This window comes from Eubalaena glacialis, chromosome 4, assembly GCF_028564815.1.
Source record: "Eubalaena glacialis isolate mEubGla1 chromosome 4, mEubGla1.1.hap2.+ XY, whole genome shotgun sequence".
NCBI lineage: Eukaryota > Metazoa > Chordata > Mammalia > Artiodactyla > Balaenidae > Eubalaena > Eubalaena glacialis.
Genome location: NC_083719.1, coordinates 46,206,459 through 46,227,156, shown reverse-complemented (window position 1 = coordinate 46,227,156; position 20,698 = coordinate 46,206,459). Strand labels below are relative to the sequence as shown.

Sequence of the window (20,698 nt, the reverse complement as noted above, 5' to 3'; positions counted from 1 at the left end):
AACAACAAAAAAAGAGCTTCTCTCTCTAGTAGCTCCCATACAATAAGGTTGTAGACACTACTACCGATCACAGTGACCCCACCTAACAGTGAGGAGGTCCCCTGAAGGGAATCAGGGTATTGTTTTCCAAGGAAGGGAAAACCGAATGCTGGGCATCCGTAACGACCAATTGCTCACTAGCGATACAGGCCTATTTCTTCATGAGATAGCAACTTCTCATTGTGTATGGACTTCATGACAGATCAATCACAGCTAACTAGTAAATTCTGAAGTCTTATTGCATGCCTGAACTCTAGGCCAGTTACGTCTGTTTATAGCTCAGAAAGACTGCCACAGCAAAGGGAGCAGGGCAAACAAACCACATTACACTAATTACCAAGTTAACTATCGCTAGGGCCCACCTTTGTTCACAACTTAATGCCCCTACAACGGACTCCCACACAGATCACTTATCTCCGTCTTGAAGGAAAACACTAGATGTTTTTATCCTCTTACTTTTCTCTGCAGTAACCAGCACAGTGCTTTGTACATGGTACACAATTAAGTAACATTTGTGAAATGAATAAAGAACATTTGAGGGAAATAAAAAGGAATCATTCCTCATCAGGAATGAGTTGAGAACCACTGGCATAGCCTGTTTGACAGCTTGGACTGGATTCTGTTTCAGGTTTGGCTTTTGGAAACGCTCCTTATTTTCAGTAGGAATGATTATTAGAATGATTTCATACTTATTAATCTATTATTATCAGTCTTAGCCAATTATAAACATGGCATGGAAAATTAGGGGGGAAAAACTTGAATGTTATAAACAGTTGAGCATATTGTATACATAGTGAAGAAAATATTTTCTTCATTTTTTTTTTTTTTCTGGTAGCTGAGGTGATACCAGAAGAACTCAAGAGTAGACTTGAAGTGATATCAGAGGAAGGTGGTTACCCAAGTTTACTGACTGCTGGTAGGTGGCCAGAAATAATGAGAGGGTACAATAGATACGTTCAGTTTTCTTGGCACACATAGCTATTTAATTATCTCATTTCTGAAAGAACTATAGCTCCGCTGTTACCTAAGTTTATCCTTTAGCTGCTTAATATAGTAATACCCCTAGTGTAAAAGAGGGAATCAGTTACTGTGATAACCTGGATCCTTTGTAAAAGAATACTAGCATACCAAGGAGGGTTTTGGTTTTTTGTCTTAGTTTATTTTTTGTCCCATTCCTTTTTAGGTAAGAATTAGCATCTAAAAACACCACATTATGGGATTGTAAATACAATGTTTCCGTTGTAACTTAATAAGCATAAAAATAAACAGCCACTTCTCCACTTTTGCCATACAAGAGAGTTGAATGCTGGGTCATTAGTTACTAGCAAAAGTCCTTCTTTTTTATTTTTTTAATGACTTGCAAAATTTGCTGGTAATATACAAAGTCTAAGCGAAACTGACTTCAGAATGAGTACTGGGCTTTCATTGTTTACTGCATATTGCTCACTGACCCATCTTTTCAGAGGTGTCAGCTGTATGAAAATAATAGTGCACTTTTTCAGAAGCACAAAGTCGGTCAGAGTTCATCACTTTGCTCAGCCTCTGGAGACCCTGACCCAATGATGTTAGCAAAAAAGAAATTGTCTCAGGACTCCAGAGTCTCAGAGAAGTGCTAAGAGTACCCATCATTCATTCCTGTGTTTCTACATTTAGTTTCAAAGTCGAGGATAAAGCCTAGCTTCTGAGATTCCCTCTTGGGGCATCTTTTATGTCTACTTGGGTTCCACCAGTCCTTCATTTGAACCCTCAGGCATCTCAGGCATGGTTTAACTGTAATTGAATTGTAAGTTACAAATATATTTTCTCAACATTTTGCAAGCACCCTTCCATTGTTTTCTAACATTGGTGACATCCCAATGTCTATTCAAAACCTATTCTTTGTAAAAAAATTTTATGAACTTCTCTTCATCCCTGATATCTCTACATTTCATGATCAATTGTCTTGGTCTGGGTGTTCATCCGTTGTCCTGGGCGCACACTAGATCTTTTCACTCCAGACATATGGGTCCTTTAATTCTGGATTTGTTTTCTTTTCTTAGTTTATCGATAATTTTACCTTTTCCATTTTTTCTGTTTTCTCTTCCTGGGATTTGTTAGTTGAATGTTGGACCTCCTAGATCAGATCCTTTAATCTCCTCACTTTTTTCTTCTTCTTTTTCATCTCTTTGGTGTTTTGTTATACCTTATAGAAATTTCTTCAAATTTATCTTCCAACCTTTCTATTAAAATTTTCATTTTGGCCATTTTTTTTCAATTTCAGTACTTTCTTGTACTCTGCTGTTGCCTTTTTAACAGCATCTATTCTTATGTCAGGAATGCATTATCTTTGTACACAAATGATAGTTCTTTAGAGGTTTTCCTCTGTCTGTTTCCTGTGGATTTCTTTATTCAGTTGATGTGGTCTGCTTATACTAGTCTCTCTTCTTTATTCTGGATAATTTCCTCAAGAGGCTGTCCATTCATATTTAAAGATCTCACACACCACACACACACACACACACACACACACACACACACACACACACACACACAACACAAAGACAACCAAACAACAATGATGATGACAACAACAAATATACCACCAAAGTTCTTTGAACATGGATGGGGCTTGTCAACTGCAGAGTTTCACTATAGCATGATTGGTTGTTCAGTTGGGTTATTCTTTGGGAATTCTGAGGTGTCATCATGACAAGATTCTTCAATTTCTGCCTGGAAGATACGCAACGGAGGGCATATACCTGACTGCTAGTGTTTGGGGAACATGGCTTATAAGGAGGTTGTATGTCTTACTGGGAACTCCACAGTTAAGCATCTGTTTTTCAACCTTGGGTGTCACCTTGTTTGCCACAGTGCCTGATGTCTTCAGTTTGATGTCTCTCTAGCTTATTTTCTCCAAAAAAGGTAAGATTTAGTCTCCAACAGGAGAGGGAAATAGTTGGGATCCAAAGTCTCCATATAATTTTAATGTACTTTTAGCCTCTCACTAAACTCCTGCCTTCCTTAGTGTATGCTGCCTCTAAGCTCTGCATCTCTGGGTTGGGCAGAACGTGTTGGTTCACTTTCCCTTGGAATTTGCTCTCTGTAATCATCTTCTCAATTGTGCTAAGGCAGTTTCTACTTCTCATCCACTCTCTCCTTTCTAAAAATCGTTGAAATTTCTCCTTTGATGAGCTCTCCTCCCTCATTATCTATGCCTTTGTGGATTTGTGTGTTTTTATTCCCTTACTTTCATTTTAGTGAGGTGTCAGAAAGAGAAGATAAGCATGTATAGTTTCCCCATCTTTGCTAGAAATCCAGGGAAACTATAGCTGAGGAGGAAGGTGGCTTGGAAGAGGACTTAGAAAAAAAGTGATCAAACAAGGTGGATGAAAGATCAGCAAGATTCTAGAAGGTCCTGCTGCTGACGATATCTAACATTTATTGAGTGCTCATTATGTGCTTGGAGTTTTGCAAAAAGTTCTTTACGCGGGACATTTATTTTTGTCCTTGTAAGAACACCAGGAGGTAGGCACTGAGGCATAGAGAGGTAATATGACTTGTCTAAGTTAGTAAATGGTAGAGCTGGGATTTAAATCCAAGTCTGACTCCAGAGGCCATCCTCTCAACCACTAAACTATCTTGCCTCCTGTAAATTGCTTAAACAGGGATTTTAAATGAAAATGTATCTGAAAAAAATATTTTTCATGTCTATGATTTAGGAGACTTCCTTTTCTACCAAAATTATTAATTGGCCTATTTAATAATGTTTTAAGACTAGAAAATTCTTTCAGGTTTGAAAAGTAGTAAGAGAACTTTCTTCAGATGAATAGATACTATCTGTAGGACTTTATGAGACTTAGGTATTCATCATTTTACAAACCTATAGACCATCTATTTGAATTCTGTCCTCTTACCATTTTGTAAAATAAATGTGCTCTTTACAACTGTGGTTTTTTAAAAAATATTCATTGGCATATAGTTGCTTTACGATATCGTGTTAGTTTATACGGTACAGCAAAGTGAATCAGCTATATGTATACGTATATCTCTTCTTTTTTGGATTTCCTTCCCATTTAGGTCATCGCAGAGCATTGAGTAGAGTTCCCTGTGCTGTACAGTAGGTTCTCATTAGTTATCTATTTTATACATAGTATCAGTAGTGTATATATGTCAGTACCAATCTCCCAATTCAGCCCACCCCCCCAACTGTGTTTTAAATCATATGTAGAGAGATGGAGGTTGCGTCTGTACAACACCAAACATCTGGAAGAAAAGAATCCCCCACCAAAGCTTGTTAAAAGAGATTCATAAGCAAAGCATGCTTTTGAATTATGAAAACAGATTCATGTCCAACATCTTGAAGAACTCTCACATGTATGTTTATGTTTCAAATATAGCTTAGAGATCATTAAGATTAAAATTCAATTGTGTGCTCTGTTGTCTTTGCCATCAATTTCAGTTAAACCAGACTTGCTTGGCAGTTTTGGAGAGAAAAGTCTTCAGTGCTTTCCCTTTTGCAATTTTGACTTCGGGTTTTTTTTCCCCCGTAAGTACATATTATTTAAGGAGACTCTTTATGTTAAACCTCTAAATCATTCACCAGGTGGTCTTCATCAGCACTTATACAGATGAAATAGAACTAAAAGTTTCCACAAATTAATCTTTTTTAGGCTTTGTAAAATTTTTGTGAACTTCCAAGAAGCCACATGTGTTCAGGTTTTTGTCTTTTGTTTTTATTTTTTGTTTTTTAAATAGACTTTATTTTTTAGAGCAGTTGTAGGTTGACAGCAGAATTGAGTGGAAGAGATTTCCCATGTACCCCCTACCCCCATACATGCATAGCCTCCCTATTACCAACCCACCCCCACCAGAGTGGTACATTTGTTACAACTGATGAACCTACACTGATACATCATTATCACCCAAAGTCCACAGTTTACATTAGGGCTCACTCTTGGGTTGGGAGAAATGTATAATGATGTGTATCCACCATTATACTTTCATACACAGTATTCTCACTGCCCTAAAAATCCTCTGTGTTCCACCTGTTATGCCTTCCTCCCCTCCCTTCCCCCACTGGCAGCCACTGATCTTTTTAACACTGTCTCTATAGTTTTTGTCTTTTCCAGAACATCATATAGCTGGAATCATACAGCATGTAACCTTTTCAGTTTGGCTTCTTTCACTTAGTAATATACATTTAAGGTTCCTCCATGTTTTTTCATGGCTTGAGAGCTCATTTCTTTTTAACGCTGAATAATACTCCATTGTCTGGATGTACCACGGTTTATTGATCCACTCACTTACTGAAGGATAGCTTAGTGCTTCCAAGTTTTGGCAATTATGAATAAGGCTGCAATAAACATATATGTGCAGATTTTTGTGTGGACATAAGTTTTCAGTGTTTGGGTGATAACTACCAAGTAGTGCTATTACTGGATCACATGGTAAAAGTATGTTTAGTTTTGTAAGAAACTGCCACACTGTCTTCCAAAGTGGCCAAACCATTTTGCATTCCCACCAGCAATGAATGAGAGTTCCTGTTGCTTCTCCACCTCCTCACCAGCATTTGGCGTTGACAGAGTTACAGACTTTGGCCATTCTAATAGGTGTGTAGTGGTATCTCATTGTTTTAACTTGCATTTCCCTGATGACATATTTGGAGCCACTTCTCATATGCTTATGAAATGTGCCTCTTAAGGAATTCACCTATTTTTTAATCAACTTGTTTTCTTACTGTTGAGTTTTAAGATTTCTTTGTATATTCTGAATGACAGTTCTTTATCAGATATGTCATTTGCAAATATTTTCTCACCAGTCTGTGGCTTGTCTTCTCATTCTCTTAACATTGTCTTTCACAGAAGAGAAATTTTAAATTTTAATGAAGTCTAGATTATCGATTATCTCTCTCATGGATTATGCCTTTAGTGTTGTATCTAAAAAGTCATGATGAAACCCAAGGTCATGTTTTTCTCCTATGTTCTGTTCTAGGAATTTTATAGTTTGTGTTTTACATTTAGGTCTGTTACCCATTTTGAGTTATTTTTTGTGAAGTTAATTTTATAAGGTCTGAGTCTAGATGATTATTATTTTTATTTTTTTGCAATGTCTAGTTGTTCCAGTGCCATTTATTGAAAATAACATCTTTCCTCCATTGTATTGCCTTTGTTGAAGATCATGCTTCTTTGTCAAAGATCAGTTGCCTGTATTTATATGGATCTATTTGGGAGCTGTCTCTTCTGTTCCATTGATCTATTTGTTCCTTCTCCAGTACCACATGCCTTGATTACCATAGCTTCATAGTATCTTTGTAACTTTTTAAATCATGAACTATAACAAACATTTATAGAAGTACATAAAACATAAGTGTTAAGTTTAACCAATAATTTTCAAGTAAACACCTATTTTAATCATCCCTCTGAAGCACCCTATTTCTGTTTCCTATCTCCAAAGAGATAACTACTGTCCTAATGTTTTCTTTTCCTGCTTGTCTTTATGGTATTGTTTACCACTTATGCATCCATCCCAAAACAAAGGAGTTCAATTTAGTTTGTTTTTGTATTTTATGTAAATAGGCTCATCTTGTGGATACTTTTATGTTTTGCTTCTTTTACACAATGTTATACTGGTAGTATTCATCAATATTGCATGTAGCTGAGGACCACACATTTTCATGACTATATCGTGTTCTGTTGTATAAAGTAACCACAATTTATTTGTCCAATCTTCTCTTGTTAGGAAGTTGGGCAGTTTCCAGTTGGAAAATATTATGAATAAAGATATTATGAATTTTCATTTACATGTATCTTAGTGCTTATTAGCATGCATTTCTGTGGGGGAATATACCAAGAAATGGAATCTTGGTTCATGCATGTCTTTAACCTTGCTATGTAAGGGGAAAGTATTTGATAAAGTGCATAAAAAGTGTATGAGAATTCCTGTAGCTCCACATCTTAGCCAAAAAACACATTGTATTGTCAGACTTTCTAATTTGTTTCAAATATGGAGATTTTATAATGAGATCATTGCATTTCCCTGATTACTAATGAGGGTGAGTGTTCTTTCATATGTTTAGTGGATATTTGAACTTTCTTTTTGTTGTTGTTATGCTTCTTCATGACAAGTGTTTTCTAAAAGGCATTTTCAAGCACCTTTTAGGAAACCAAAGGCCCTGTAGATACAATATGTGCCACAACCTGTCAATGAGAAAGGCTAATAATACTCTAGAGGACTCAATGATGGAAACTTCTGAGAATCTGTAGTATATAGAATGCAAATATTAGTTTGGATTCAGTGTCATTGTTGTTGTTTCCTATCCTATAATATTTTGCATCCCTTCTCAACATTTTTATAATTTGGGACTGCCTTTGAGATATTTTTCCTTATTGTTGCTCTTGTGTATAAAAGAGATGGTAGAAGTGCTTCTCAGGCCAGTATGTCTGTGTATGGCTTATCTTGTAAAGAGTTTAAAGAACTTTACATTGTCTTACCAATCTTCAGAACATCCTTTTGAGATAGAGAGGTGACCAGGGCGTTAACATGCTCCTTGTCACTGGAGGAGACAGATCTCCCCAGAGGGAGATGGCTGCTTCTTTATTGACATGGACCCAAGCTGTGCACAGAACTCAGGTTTTTTAACTCCTAGGCTAATGCCAAATGCATTAGACATGGCACCAATTGTTCTATGCATAAAACATGAGCAGTGTTCATCACCCGATTGCTAATACCAATTACCTAGAACATGAATTTTTTAAAAGAAAGATATATAATGAAACTATATATGATTTTACAGATGTTTCTGATAATTTTTAACAATTTGACTGTATTTTTATAGTTTAACTCCTTCTCTAAACCCCTTTAACTCTGCTTATCCTATAGTAATTGTTAACGTTCTTAAACTGATCAAGAAAATAATTTATATTCCTCTCTGAATAAATAGCCAGGCTTCCTACCTTCTTGCTTCCTACTCTCCTCCCATCGAATCTCTCCCTTGGGTTTAGCAATAAAACATGTAGCTTAATATGTTTAGTGGGAGCTTAAACATTCCATGCTGGTGTCTCACCTCATCTCTGCCTTCATGTGGACTTTTCTCGAAGACTCTTTTTTTTCAGACTCTTTAAAATGATTTAATGTACTGTAAAAAATAAAATCCTTGAATTTATGACACTTTTCAGTTTATAAAAGACTATGTAAAGGCTTCTCCTCACAGGCTGTAAGGAGTGCAAGGACACTGAAACTCAAATAATCAAATGACATCCTTAAATTTATTTCACTATTATTTATATGGTGAATTCAAGATTAAAGACCTGGTTTTGTAACAATCCATCCAGTACTGCTTTTATAGGCAGCACAGTACAATTGTAAAAAGTACAGATTACCTGTGCTTACATTCCAGCTCCACGCTAACTAGCTGAGTTACCCTGGGAAAATCACTAAGGCTCTCTATGTCTCAGTTTCTCCAGCAATAAAATGGGTATAATAAGAGTTGTGGTGAGGATTCAGTGAATTAATACCTATAAAGGTGCTAAAAACTGAGCTTATCCAATATAAGTTCTCAATAAATGTTAGCTCTGTTGCGATCTTTTCTGATTATTTACTCTTAAAGAGCAATAACATGTTACCAGAAATAAGAGGTAGAGCTGCCAGAGCTAAAAGTGATTTTTGTAATCATACCTATCAGCCTAGATTAATAGCTTTGATTTCTTCATCTATAAATATAGAATAATTAATCCCTAAAAAATCCCTAAACATTGTAATACTAATACATAATGTTGACTAGAACTCAGTACAGATTAGGCTATTTATCTTGATGAAACCATATCACCCTCAGAGCTAAGCTGATACCCTGAAATCATGCACAGCCTCTGTTTCTTTTCTGAACTCATAATTCCATCCTCCAGCCCACTTAGTACATTTACGCCAGAAAATCTATAAGTTGCCACAGTTGCTTGAAGTATGACACTGGGGGTTTCCACGCAGCAGGGTCTCCTGATGTAAGTATACATTAATAGGCATCGTCTAAAGGCAAAATAAGGCTAGTCCACAAATATGGAGTGAATTTCTACAATGGTCTAAGAACTGTGAGGAGCAGAGAAGATATTATGATGAGTTCTTGCTATTCTTTTGAAGCTAAGACCTACATGACTAAATGATTAGAGAAAAAAATTTGCTCTATAGGGGCCAGGATGATGTCTAATTCATCTTTGTGTCACTCACACTAACAAATAAATGATTATTAGTGAATGAATGAATGAATGAATGAAATGCAGTAGAAAAAAGAAAGATGAATACAGATAGAAGTCATTGGTCCATTTAACAAACACGTATTGAGTGCATTGGAATTGTCAAGGTGTGTAACTTTTAGCTACAAAATTTCTCATATAGACAGCATAAGCCTCTGAGAGTTGTAAAGTGTAGTTAGAAACCTCTTAAATTTGAGAAATGCTGATATGGAGATAGAATCAGGGTGAATAGGGGAAAGACAGGCACCAGGAAAACTGCAATCATCACACACGAAACAAAGAGGACTTGAACTAAGGGAATTCAGAAGAGAAGAAATAAATCCAATAGTTATTTATGAAGTAAAACAGTCAGAACTTAGTGATGTCCAGGGGTTTGGGCTTGAGAGAGAGAGGACTCAAGGAGCATGCTTGGATTTCTGGCTTCAATAACTGGGTGAGTGATTGTGGCATCTCAGTAAGAGATCTCTCCATAGCAAGGTAGCAGACAGAGTAAGTACCAGTGTTGGAAATACGGAGTGTGAGGTGTCTGTGCACATTCAGGAGGAGATTTCTGGAATGTGGAAGAGCAATTTAAACTGTAGTTTTCAGAACATAAGTAGGTAGATATTGCAGTTTTGGGGGTAATTTACTCACAGGGGCCATGAGTACGGTGAGAAAAGAAGTGTAGAGAAAGATGAATCCAATAAAGAGATTGAAAAAGAGTGACTGAGAAGTAGGCAGAAAATCAGGAGAGTGGTTCCCAAATCCAAGGTAGGAGAGAATTCCAAGAAGGTCTGAATTGTTGGAAAACCTGTGTGGAGAAGGTAATTGAACTGGGTATGGAAAAACAAACGGAATAGGTAGGGCAGAAAGAAAGGAAGAGGTATGGATTCTGGTTTGGGAGACATTATAAGCAAAGTCTTCTAAGAGATGTAAAATGTGTACAAGAGGGTTGGCTGGAGTAGGCAGGACAGCACAGGGCTGAAAGATGGGCTCTGAAACCGAACTCCTTAGGTTCAAATCCCAGCTCCCCACTTTTAGCTATGTGATCCTCAGCAAGTTATATAACCTCTGAGCCTCAGTTTTCTCATGTGTAAAATGGGGACAATAAGAGTTCATTCTTCATTAACTTGTTTATTTTTTACTCTCCTGTATAGATGCCCTTGCAAAAGTCAGAATGATTTTATATATACAAGATTGTTTTTAACTATCTCTGAATATTTTATTCTTTGTTCTCCTACCATCCCAGCCCCATTTATATTTTCCCATTTATGGATACTTTATTTTAATAAACAGAAATTTTAAACTGTTTATATATAGCCTATATATAAATATATTAAAGTATATAGATATATTTTATATATCCTTAGCAAGTCTTTTCCTACCCCAATATACATACCTGTGTTTTACTTTAGTCCTTTATGGATTTAATTACATGTTTAAATTTTTAATAATTATGGAATATATTTTATAAGTCAGGGCTCTGATAGTCTTTACCTAGGTTTCCTAGATTTTCAGAACACTATTTATTAAATAATCCATAGTTTCCTTATTGGCTTGAGATGTCGCTTCTATATTTTACTAATTTTAAGGATGGCTGGTTCTGTTTTTAATCTTTATAGCCTGTTCCTATATAAAAAGCACCACGGTATAATTAGTATGTATAAAAAATACATTTTAGTATCTGGGAGAACATGTGCCCTCCTAATTAATCTAATTTTTCACAATTTTCCAGTTATTCCCACTTGGTCTTGCTAATTTATAAATATTACTTTAAAAATTATAAAAATTAATTTTGTAATCAATTTGTGAAGCCCTCCCAAAAAAATCCTACCAGAATTTTGATTGAAATTGCATTAAGTTGCTAATTAAGCAGTTTACAAGTGGTACACAACTACTTATGAAACTCCTGAGAAACTCCTAGTTCTTAAATTATAAATATTCACAGTCAACAAAGGATCATGAGACATTTGAAGAAAACCAACAGCAAGAACCAAAAGAAACTAATGAGTGAACAAAACAAATGTATTTTTCTAAAGAAAATTTGTCTTCTGTTTCCAGAAGAAACAGAGATGATAAAAGGTATAGGAAAAAAACCCTTAAAATATTAAATTTTCAGAGAGATTAGGGGAAGAGTACATTCATTAAGTATGCTCAGGTTTCTGTGAAATAGGAGCAGGATGCTGAAAAAAATAGGAAGATTGGATACAAGACTGAGTGTGCTTGGAGACTGAATTAGTCAAACAAAATCTCACAGAATATAGAACAAAAAGAGAGGGATACAAAATATGGTAGAAAAGAGATAGGAAGAGTGAGATGGGAGTAGGGAAGTGAGAAGAAACAGGCAAAAAATAATTGGAAAAAACAAACAAACAAAAACCCCTTGACATGAAGAGTGATTCAAGTCCTCAGATTGAAAGGTTCATCCAATGCCCGACAGGGGAAAAAAAAACAAACTGAGACACATGCTGATAAAATTTTGGAATTCCAAGGATGAGAAATTGATCCTAAAAGGTTCTAGAGAACAACAAAGGATCTTTCAAAGGTATCAGACTTCTCATCAGCAAAGCTGGAAGCTGGGACAGACTAGGCAATGTTTCAAAGTTCTGAGGTAGATTAAGCAGAGCCCTAAGTTGATAGCCAAACTATCAAGTGTTGGGACAAACTAAAGATGCATTTAGACATATATGGGCTTTACACTCCAATAAAGATGTTTAAAAAAAAAAAAGAAATTAAAACTGAAAAAAAAATACATATATGGGCTCAAGTTTACAAGTTTACTTCCTATAGATCCTTCCTAATGAAAAAAAATATATATTGCTCAAAGATATATTCAAGCACAACAAAACAACAAGAATTCTACACAGTTCACCTAGGATACAAAGGGCACTGGAACCAACCCAGCTGTCTTACGAAAATAAATCCCAGGATGACAACAGTGAAATAGGCCTAGAAAGCAGGCAGCCTAAATTAGAAAGAGTTGCCACAGAGTTCCAAGAAAAATGTCTTCAAGAAGAAAGTAGGTATCATGAATCAAATTGCGTAGTTAAGAACCTTTTAACATTTAAAGCAAAGTTAATTGCCTTAAAGTTATAGATTAATCTGTCTTTATAATATTGAGTCTTCCCATCCAGGAAATTAGATATATGTATATTTTTCTTGTTTTTTTTAATGTCCTTCAGTGAAGTTTTATAGTTTTATTTATACAAGACTTTAATATCTTTTATTAAATTTATTTCTAGATATTTTGTATGTTTTATGCTATTGTAAATGGGATACTTTCTCTATTTTCTAACTGGTTATTGCTGGTATATAGAAAGCCTATCGTGTACTATATGCATTTTATAATGTTCTGCCTTTCTTATAAATCAAAATGTTCTGCCTTTCTTATATATTTTAGTTGGTTGTCCTGAAATTTTGAGTTACAGAATTATCATCTGAAAATATAATTTTGTACCCTCCTTTCAAACATTTTGTACTTCGTGTTTGGTTTTCTTATTTAATTACCTAGGTTAGAATTTTCTGAGCAGCATTAAATAATCGGAGACAGTGGGTAGCCTTGGCTTGTTTCTGATTTGCTTCATTGTTAATTATAGGTATTGAATGAAAGCTATTCACTAGCATAATAAGGAACCCTTCTTCTATTCCTGTTGTACTAGGAGTCTTGTTTTACTGTCAACTTTTTAATAAGCATGCTGGGATGCATCATGGACATTGTTGAATGGTAGGAAAAAGATCGTGGATTCAATTTTATACTATAGGGGACCATTGTAGAATAATTTGATTTTGAGGAAAATATATATAAAACTGTTTAGTAATTCAGCCATCCAGTGATAATTGTATAACCATATGGACAAAGGTAGAGGAAGTACATACAAGAGGATTGAATTTAATAGATAGGTCAGATAAATAAATCCAATTTTCTTACCTGATTTCTTTTTGCCCAAAAGACTCAGAATATTGATAGCAAAACAATTTGAAATTGATGTTGAATAAAATTTATACACGACTGCTAAAAACAGACCTATTTTTCTGCTTCTTATCATGTATACATACGTATAAAAAACAAAACTGAACAGCAGGAAATTATTATTCCTTAAAGATAGGACAGCATTCAACTTTCCCTTCTGACATAGGGAACACCAATGATTGATACTCTAGTCATTTTTCTCAACAATTTTCTAGTTTTTATAAAATATTGTTTAAGCTATAATTGGCTCCCACCATCTATTTTGATGACTTAAATTTTTTTCAAATAAAACATAAATGAGTTTTCATATTATGGATAACCTGGCAGCATTTAAAAACATGAATTATCCTTGCAGATGGTAGGACTATGCTTTCTCCTCATTTTTCTATAAACAATAAAGTTTCAATAAAAATAATCAATAATTTGAGTATTAATATTTACTTGAAATTAATCTATCACTGTTTCATTAAAAATGTCTAGCACATAAACTTCTTGGGATGTTGATGAAAACTTTTGTTATTCTGCCCCTTCAAAATGACAGATAGTATCAGGCTATAATTTTATTTTTAAGATTTCACGTAATTATATTGGGGGTAAGATTATAAATTTATATACTATCTCCTTCATATTAATAGTACAGATCTTGAATTATAATGAGTTTCATGATTGTATTATAAGATTAAACATAACATTGGGGAAGCTTCACATTTCCTCTTCGTGAATCTGACTGCCATGCCTGTCAAGATTGGTATAGATTCAAGTTTGTTTTCAATAAACTTCAAAGAAGATCAAAACGAGGGATCGTCTGTATCATTGCTCTCACATGATAGCTGTCTGGGACCCCTGTTTTGCCCCTGTTTTTCCAAAGGAGAAAGCCACATTTTCAGGTGACTACTCGCTTTTACAGGGTTGTGTTTTTTTGTTTTTGTTTTTAACAACTTTAGGTAATGAATTGCAAAAAACAATACAAAAATGTTGGTAGATGGAGAGATACACTCCTTCACCATCTGGTGAGCATCCTAGAGAATGGAGACAAATCCCACACCATGAAGGAGTGAAGTCATTTTTGCAGGAAGTTCAGCTTTGAGGATTAGTTTAAGAACTCAGAGCAGGCTATATTGTGGTGGACAGTTCCGCATGATTCTTTGTGGTTTTTAGTAAATTACAGACTGTTTACACTGGAAGGGACTGTAGAGGTCAGTTTAGAGATGAGGAAACTGAGGCCCACAGAGGTCCAGTGGAGCGTCCATAACATTGACTTGAACCACGTATCAGAATCCACATTCCAAAATGTGCAACTGCTATCTTATTAAGGAATTTACAATGACACATTCTGAGGTCATGCAGGAAATGGACTGAAACGCTAGGAATTAGGTCAGTAGCTTGAGACAATGCAGTCTTCCAGGCAGTCTTCAGCTTCCCTAACCCAACTGGGATGGGGAACATAGAAAACACGTGTGTATATGTGTGTGTATGTGACTAAAGCACCATCTATGCATCATGTTTTCAGCTGAGCTTTAAGTTGTACAGAAAGAAGCCACAGCCTACTTTAGCCAACAGTTCCTAATACTGCTTCTTTACAGAAATCAACTTTATTCAATATTTCAAACATTTTAGAATATCAGGTCAATGAGATGAGACCCAGTTATGCTTAAAAATTTACTGTGTGCATATATGTATAGAAAAAATATTAACTTTGAACAGTAATGAACATTGGGTTGTAGAAGTATACGTGCTTTTTCCTTATTTTCTCTACTTCTTCTGTATTTCCTAATATTTCTACCATGAGATTGTCTTTTAATGTATAGTTTTATTACATAAGTAATAAATAAGTACTTTTATGTGATAAAATACTTAAAACGTTGTGGAATATGGTAAAGTCCTCCTCCATGCTCCTTTAGGCTTGCTTTCCTTGAAGGAACCACTTAACGATGGATACGATTTGGTGTATAACCTTCCAGAATTTTTAGCTGAATATTCAGTTATTTGAATTGTGGAAATGTTTAAAATCAAAAGTGATATACTACACATGCTTTTCTAAGACTGACTTCTGTATTTGATATGTTTTGGAGAATATGTAGTATTACATTCCAGTACATATAAATCTATACCAGTATTCTTAAATCACCACATACCATGTATGTCAAGTTTCTTATTTAATTATTTTCCTATTGATGGACGTTTTTTGTATTACAGGCAGTACGTACTGCAGTGAGCATTGTTGTGTACGCTTTTTTGTTGCGTTGATTTTTAAATCTGTGACCTAGTTATAAAGGTGGAAAGAAAGACGACAAGCAGGGAGATGGACATGAGAAGAAGAGGTTAAAGGAGATAGAATCAGATATTTTTGGAGGACAGAATATTCATCCCCTAGGTCTCATCAAACTCCACAGAAGATTCAGATGCTCACTCAGGAAACAGCAACTCTGCCGTAGAATATTTTTTGGAATTCAGGGCTGCTAAGAAGTTTGGGTAAAAACCCACACTACCAAGATGGTTTTGGGCTTTGCTCTTCTTGTGCAAGAAAGAGGACCTCCTCTGACCTACAGGCGGAACGTGGCTGCCTCCGGGTGGGGGAGGGGCAGATGTCTGATGGGTGGAAGGGCAGGCTCTTGGCCCTTGCCATCCCCGAGTCTCCTGTCCTAGCCCTGAGGCAGTATCTTAGCGCAACTGACTGATCCTAGGCACATGGTAGCCCTCAGGTGTGTCTGAGACAATAAATTATTGGGAATTCTTGCCAAATCTTGAAAATCAGCTGTCGGACTTACGCATGTACAGTGTAGCATAACTGCTCCAGCTGCCTACAACTCTCTCGTACAAATCAAAACAAATGGGAGAAAAATGGGGGAAATTTTTCCCCTAGAAAAGCAAAGTGACAAAAAAGAATTGTTAAAAATCATGGTTGCATTGAATGCACCTTAAGGACAACTCCTTCATTTATTTAAAACTTCAGTTCTCTAACAGCTAGCCAGTATTAGTTATCGTTTTGTTAACTGTTAACTTTATGTAGACATTATGCTAAGAGTTTTGTATATAATGCCTTTTTAATACTCAGAAGAGCCCTATAAAAACTATCACAACTTTACAAATAAGAAACCTGAGACGTTAAATAACTTGACCAATAGCCATGCAGTTTTGAACCCAATTTTTATGATATTTAAAATTCTAGCTCTTAACACCAGATTGGAAATAAACCTATATTTAGTTGTTAGCATGTTTTCATATTGGTGGCAACTCCAGCAATAATAGTATGTTTCACCTAATACATATGTTGTAGATTAGTACTTTGGGTTATATTATCGCTTCAAATTATGGTATCTTTTGTAAAATATAGAAATGCTGCGTTGTAGATAAGACCATATAGCAGTAAGAAAGATATGACTTTGGCTTTTATTTGTGTCAATCATACTATCTTGTTTGAGCTTTAGAAGAGGGAAATGACAGGGTGGGGAGAAACAGAGCTGATTAGCTGGTATGTATGATTCTAAAATCTGAGTTATTTGGCATTTTTAAGGCTAAGCACTGATTCAGTTTTACAAGCATAAGTTGGCAAGAAAATTAATACCATATGCTCAATAACAATTCTTTGCTCCTAGGAAAGAGTATTTGTTTCAACTTGAGAGTCATAATCATATTTATCAAACTTGCTGATTGTATGAACTGTATGTAAATTGTCAGACTCGTAAAGGTATGCATTTATGGTCACCAGGTGCTCCTTAGCTTCCATATTTGCATTGTTGGGGGAGTTGGCTCATTTTTTTCTGTGTCTCTTATTGTCACTGAAGACTTTAAACAGTCTAGCTGGTATTTTCTGCGATTATATAGGAATATTCGCAAACCTAATTGCTTACACAGAGCACAAATAAGAGATTTTTTCTGTTAGATTTTTAAGGTACTTGTTCTCTAGATTTAAACTCCAGTGTTTTACTAATGGGAATAAGTTTTTCTTTTATTTGCCAAGAAGCTCCACTTACAGCTGGAGAAATGTGTTGTTTTCCTATTTAAAGGGAAGCTATAGTTTTCTTTTGTGTCTTTAGCCTTCCTTCTGGTTTACGCCAAGAATTTTCAGCAGGTTGCTCCAGAGCTCCAAAGGAAAGTATGATTCTTGGAAAGTGCTTTCTGGAAGGATCTGCAATGGCATTTAGGACTGCCAAGCATCAGGAAATAGAAAAATGGAGAAATAAATTACCTCATTTACAGAGAATGTCATTTTAGGTTAAATCACATAGAAAAAAATGGTATGGGTCTTTAAAGACTACAAACAGATATTTATAACTGAAAAATATGGATAAAAAATAGGTTGTGGGAAATGTTTAGAAAAAATAAAATAGTATTCTAAAAGGTAACTTTTATGTCTTCCTAATGTTCATCTTAGAAAAATGGTGAGAATCTCTTGTATGCTCTATATTTGTAAGAAGTAATAATAGATTTTGAAATAATTCCATATGATAGAAAATTTTTTTCTTTGTACCTGATTCCAAATAAGCAAATGTTTGAAGAAAATCTGTGATTTTTTTGTTTATAAGAAATGCGGTATATTAATAAATACCTAATTACTTAAGTCAGAAGATAAACAAAATCTGACAGAATGAGTTTCCTTTGCAACAAATGTACATACCCACAATTTGAAAGTTTAAAAAAATAACACTTTCTATTTGAAAGCAATCAAGGTGATTAAAGAATAGTTTTGCATAATCTCATAGCAAATAGTAAGCCCATCCACTGTCCCAAAGAGCAAACTAAAACAAGAAATGAGTTGAAAAGGGAGAGGTTTCAGGTAATCTAACCCAACATTTAATGACTTTTTCAAAAGAATAAATTTGATAAGATAAACTAAGCCAAAATGAGATTAGTCATAAATTATATGTGGTGTACTCTTTTCTTTCTTATTTTCCATTTCTTGTTCCCCATTACATCGTTCCTATACATGGAAAATAATTGTGTGGCATTTCCCTCATCCTGTACCCATCATAGATATACATAATTAAGAAATCGTGCTATTTCTGTAGACCTCAGAATCCTTCTCAACAAAGCATTACAAAGGACCCACTGGCAATAGATTAGAATTGTATGCTAATTGTGCCTCCTAGATTTTCTGATCAGTTCTTTTTATACTTGCTCTCAGGAAAATAATCTGTATCTACAATGAGACGTAAGGAACTGTGTGATATGATAAAAAATGCCTAAAAAATATCAGAACATAATGTCCTAGTCCTGTTTCTGTCACTGAGAGGAGAATCTTGGCAACTTGTAACTTCTCTAGGACTGATTTCCAGTCTGTAAAATTAAGGGGGTTAGGCTAGACTCTCTTTCTAAAATCCTGTCTAGTGTCAACTTGTTATATTCTATACCTTCAACAACCCCCCCCAAAGACTTCTCACCATTCCCTAAATACACATTGTTTTACATCTGTGACATTGTGCACATTCTCTTATTTCAGCCTGGGAAGGCTTTTGTCACCTTTGCAGCCTGGCAAAACCACCACTCATCTTTCAAGATCCACCTCTTTAGCGCCAAAGTCTTCCCCAGTTTCCCTCAAGTCACAGATCAAGGGAGTTGTCCTCAGCTTGGTGCTTCTGATATACATGAGCCTTCCTTGCTTTATAATTATTTATTGATCTGTCTTCTCCTGAAAAACCCTGCAAGGAAGGGACTCAGACCCTTGAAATTTATACTCTCCAGGATGTGGTGCTTCATACATCCCAAATGTTCCATGAAATTGTATTGAATTAATACAGTTAAAGGTCAATATTTGCCAGTTATAAGGGTAAAGCCTAGTGATAGAAGGTTATTCTTTATATGATTTTACAAACGTGTATTTTGGTGAAATATTCATAGTAAGTTTCATTACATCTGGTCCATCTGAGCAATACATGACCTGTGTACGTTCTAAACCACAGGTACCACAGATAATTCAATGAGCTTTGAGATCAGTTGAACTAAAGATATTAGAGGTCAGGGGTTAATACAGTAACAAAGAGCTCATGCAAATAAGTAAGGAAAACACAAAAGCTTTGATGTTAAATCATCAGAGACGTGTTCAGACAATTCACAAAAGAAAATATATAAATGACAAGTTAGAATAGTAAAAAAAAAAAAAAATTGGGATGTCTGGATAAAGATAGAGCAATTAAACACATTCTTTTAACACCTCTACCTTCTGAAAACCATAAGCATAAACCACAATGACAAAGAAAGTGGGAAAGGAGTAACAACAACAAAATTTTGTAAGCTCAAAACAAATGGTCAAGTGGTAACTGCCTTAGTAAACAGTTAAAGCTGAATCCTATGCTAGCATTGGGGAAAGCAGAAAAAGCAATCCCACTAATAGTGCCAAACAACAAAAAGACAAAAATCAGCCATACCCAGTACCTAAGAAAGTGGTGTAAAGTCTAAAACTGTTTAAGAAGCAGTTAGACGTGCGGATCCCATCATATGTTCTATGGAGCGGTGTGACCATGCCTCATTCACCCCAGCAAAATATTGGACATTTATTCTCAGAAGGGTAAAAGCCCCAGTCCTCGTAACAGAGAAAGTTGTTTATTGAGACGGTGCCAGGTCAGGTTAATGGTGCCAAGAGTGGAATCTGGATGAAGGCTAACCTAACAAGGCCATCTGGAAGTGTGAGTCACTCCAGCACCATGGACCAGAGGCTTGTGCAAGTGTGCCCTGTGTTGCAGTGACTGCTGTTTTCGTGATTGCCCAGGAATTTCCCAGGGAAGAAGGAGAGGGCTTCCCCGTTGGATAAAAAAATGAACTTCCTGTCTTGGAACAGAATCCACAAATAGTATATGTGATAAGGGATGGGTTTTTATTAAGGTAGAAAATAATGATTAGGATGATGGTAGAAGCACCACTGAAATATTCCTGGACCAATTTTTGGTCCTTTAATTGCATATTCTGGACCTGCTGGAGCATCCAAACTCTCACATGGAATGTGTTTGCTGTTAACTTTTCTTTCTCTGTTTTATCCAATGCTGTAAAATCTGCTAATCTTGATATACCAAGTCTCTTAACACTGGGTTATTATAAAAGAAGTCTGTGTTTCAGTGGTATGGGGAATGGAGAAGAGATAAGGAGAAAGAAGGATTTAAGTTAGTTTTTAGAATGCTTTCCTTTGTTTATCAGTTGAAAGAAGAGGTAGAAAGGCAGTTATTTATATAACATTATGCTCCAACTGCACTGATCATCCATCCATTTCTCCAAGAAACCATTTTAATTCCAGCCACTCGAATTTGCACCTTGTTCCTTCTCTCTAGAACACCCTAACAACCTTTTTCTGTCTGATAAACTTTACTTACTCTTCCAGACCAAGTTGAAATGTTCCCTCCAGTGTGAAAACTTCCATAACTCCAGAAAATAACAATCATAATAACTGCAATTTAACGAGCCGCCTGGCCCTTTAGCCGATTCTTATCTATCAGATAAGCAAGGTAGTTTCCTTCTTTACAGAGAAGGAAACTAAGGCTGAGAAGACTTGAGTAAGTGG

The 20,698-nt window shown here is 35.5% G+C and overlaps 1 protein-coding gene across 8 annotated transcripts in view; it reads left to right on the top strand.

The window, feature by feature from the left end:
- Positions 1-20,698, top strand: part of PDE4D (phosphodiesterase 4D) — a 721,935-nt gene that overhangs the window by 617,453 nt on the left and 83,784 nt on the right. For 6 of the 8 annotated variants that reach the window (XM_061189273.1, XM_061189277.1, XM_061189280.1 and 3 more), the window contains exon 6: positions 875-955. The exons of the other annotated variants lie outside the window; for them this stretch is intronic. In XM_061189273.1, coding sequence (XP_061045256.1) covers positions 875-955 — 81 coding nt within the window. The remainder of the gene's footprint in view (positions 1-874; positions 956-20,698) is intronic. 8 annotated transcript variants of the gene reach the window in all.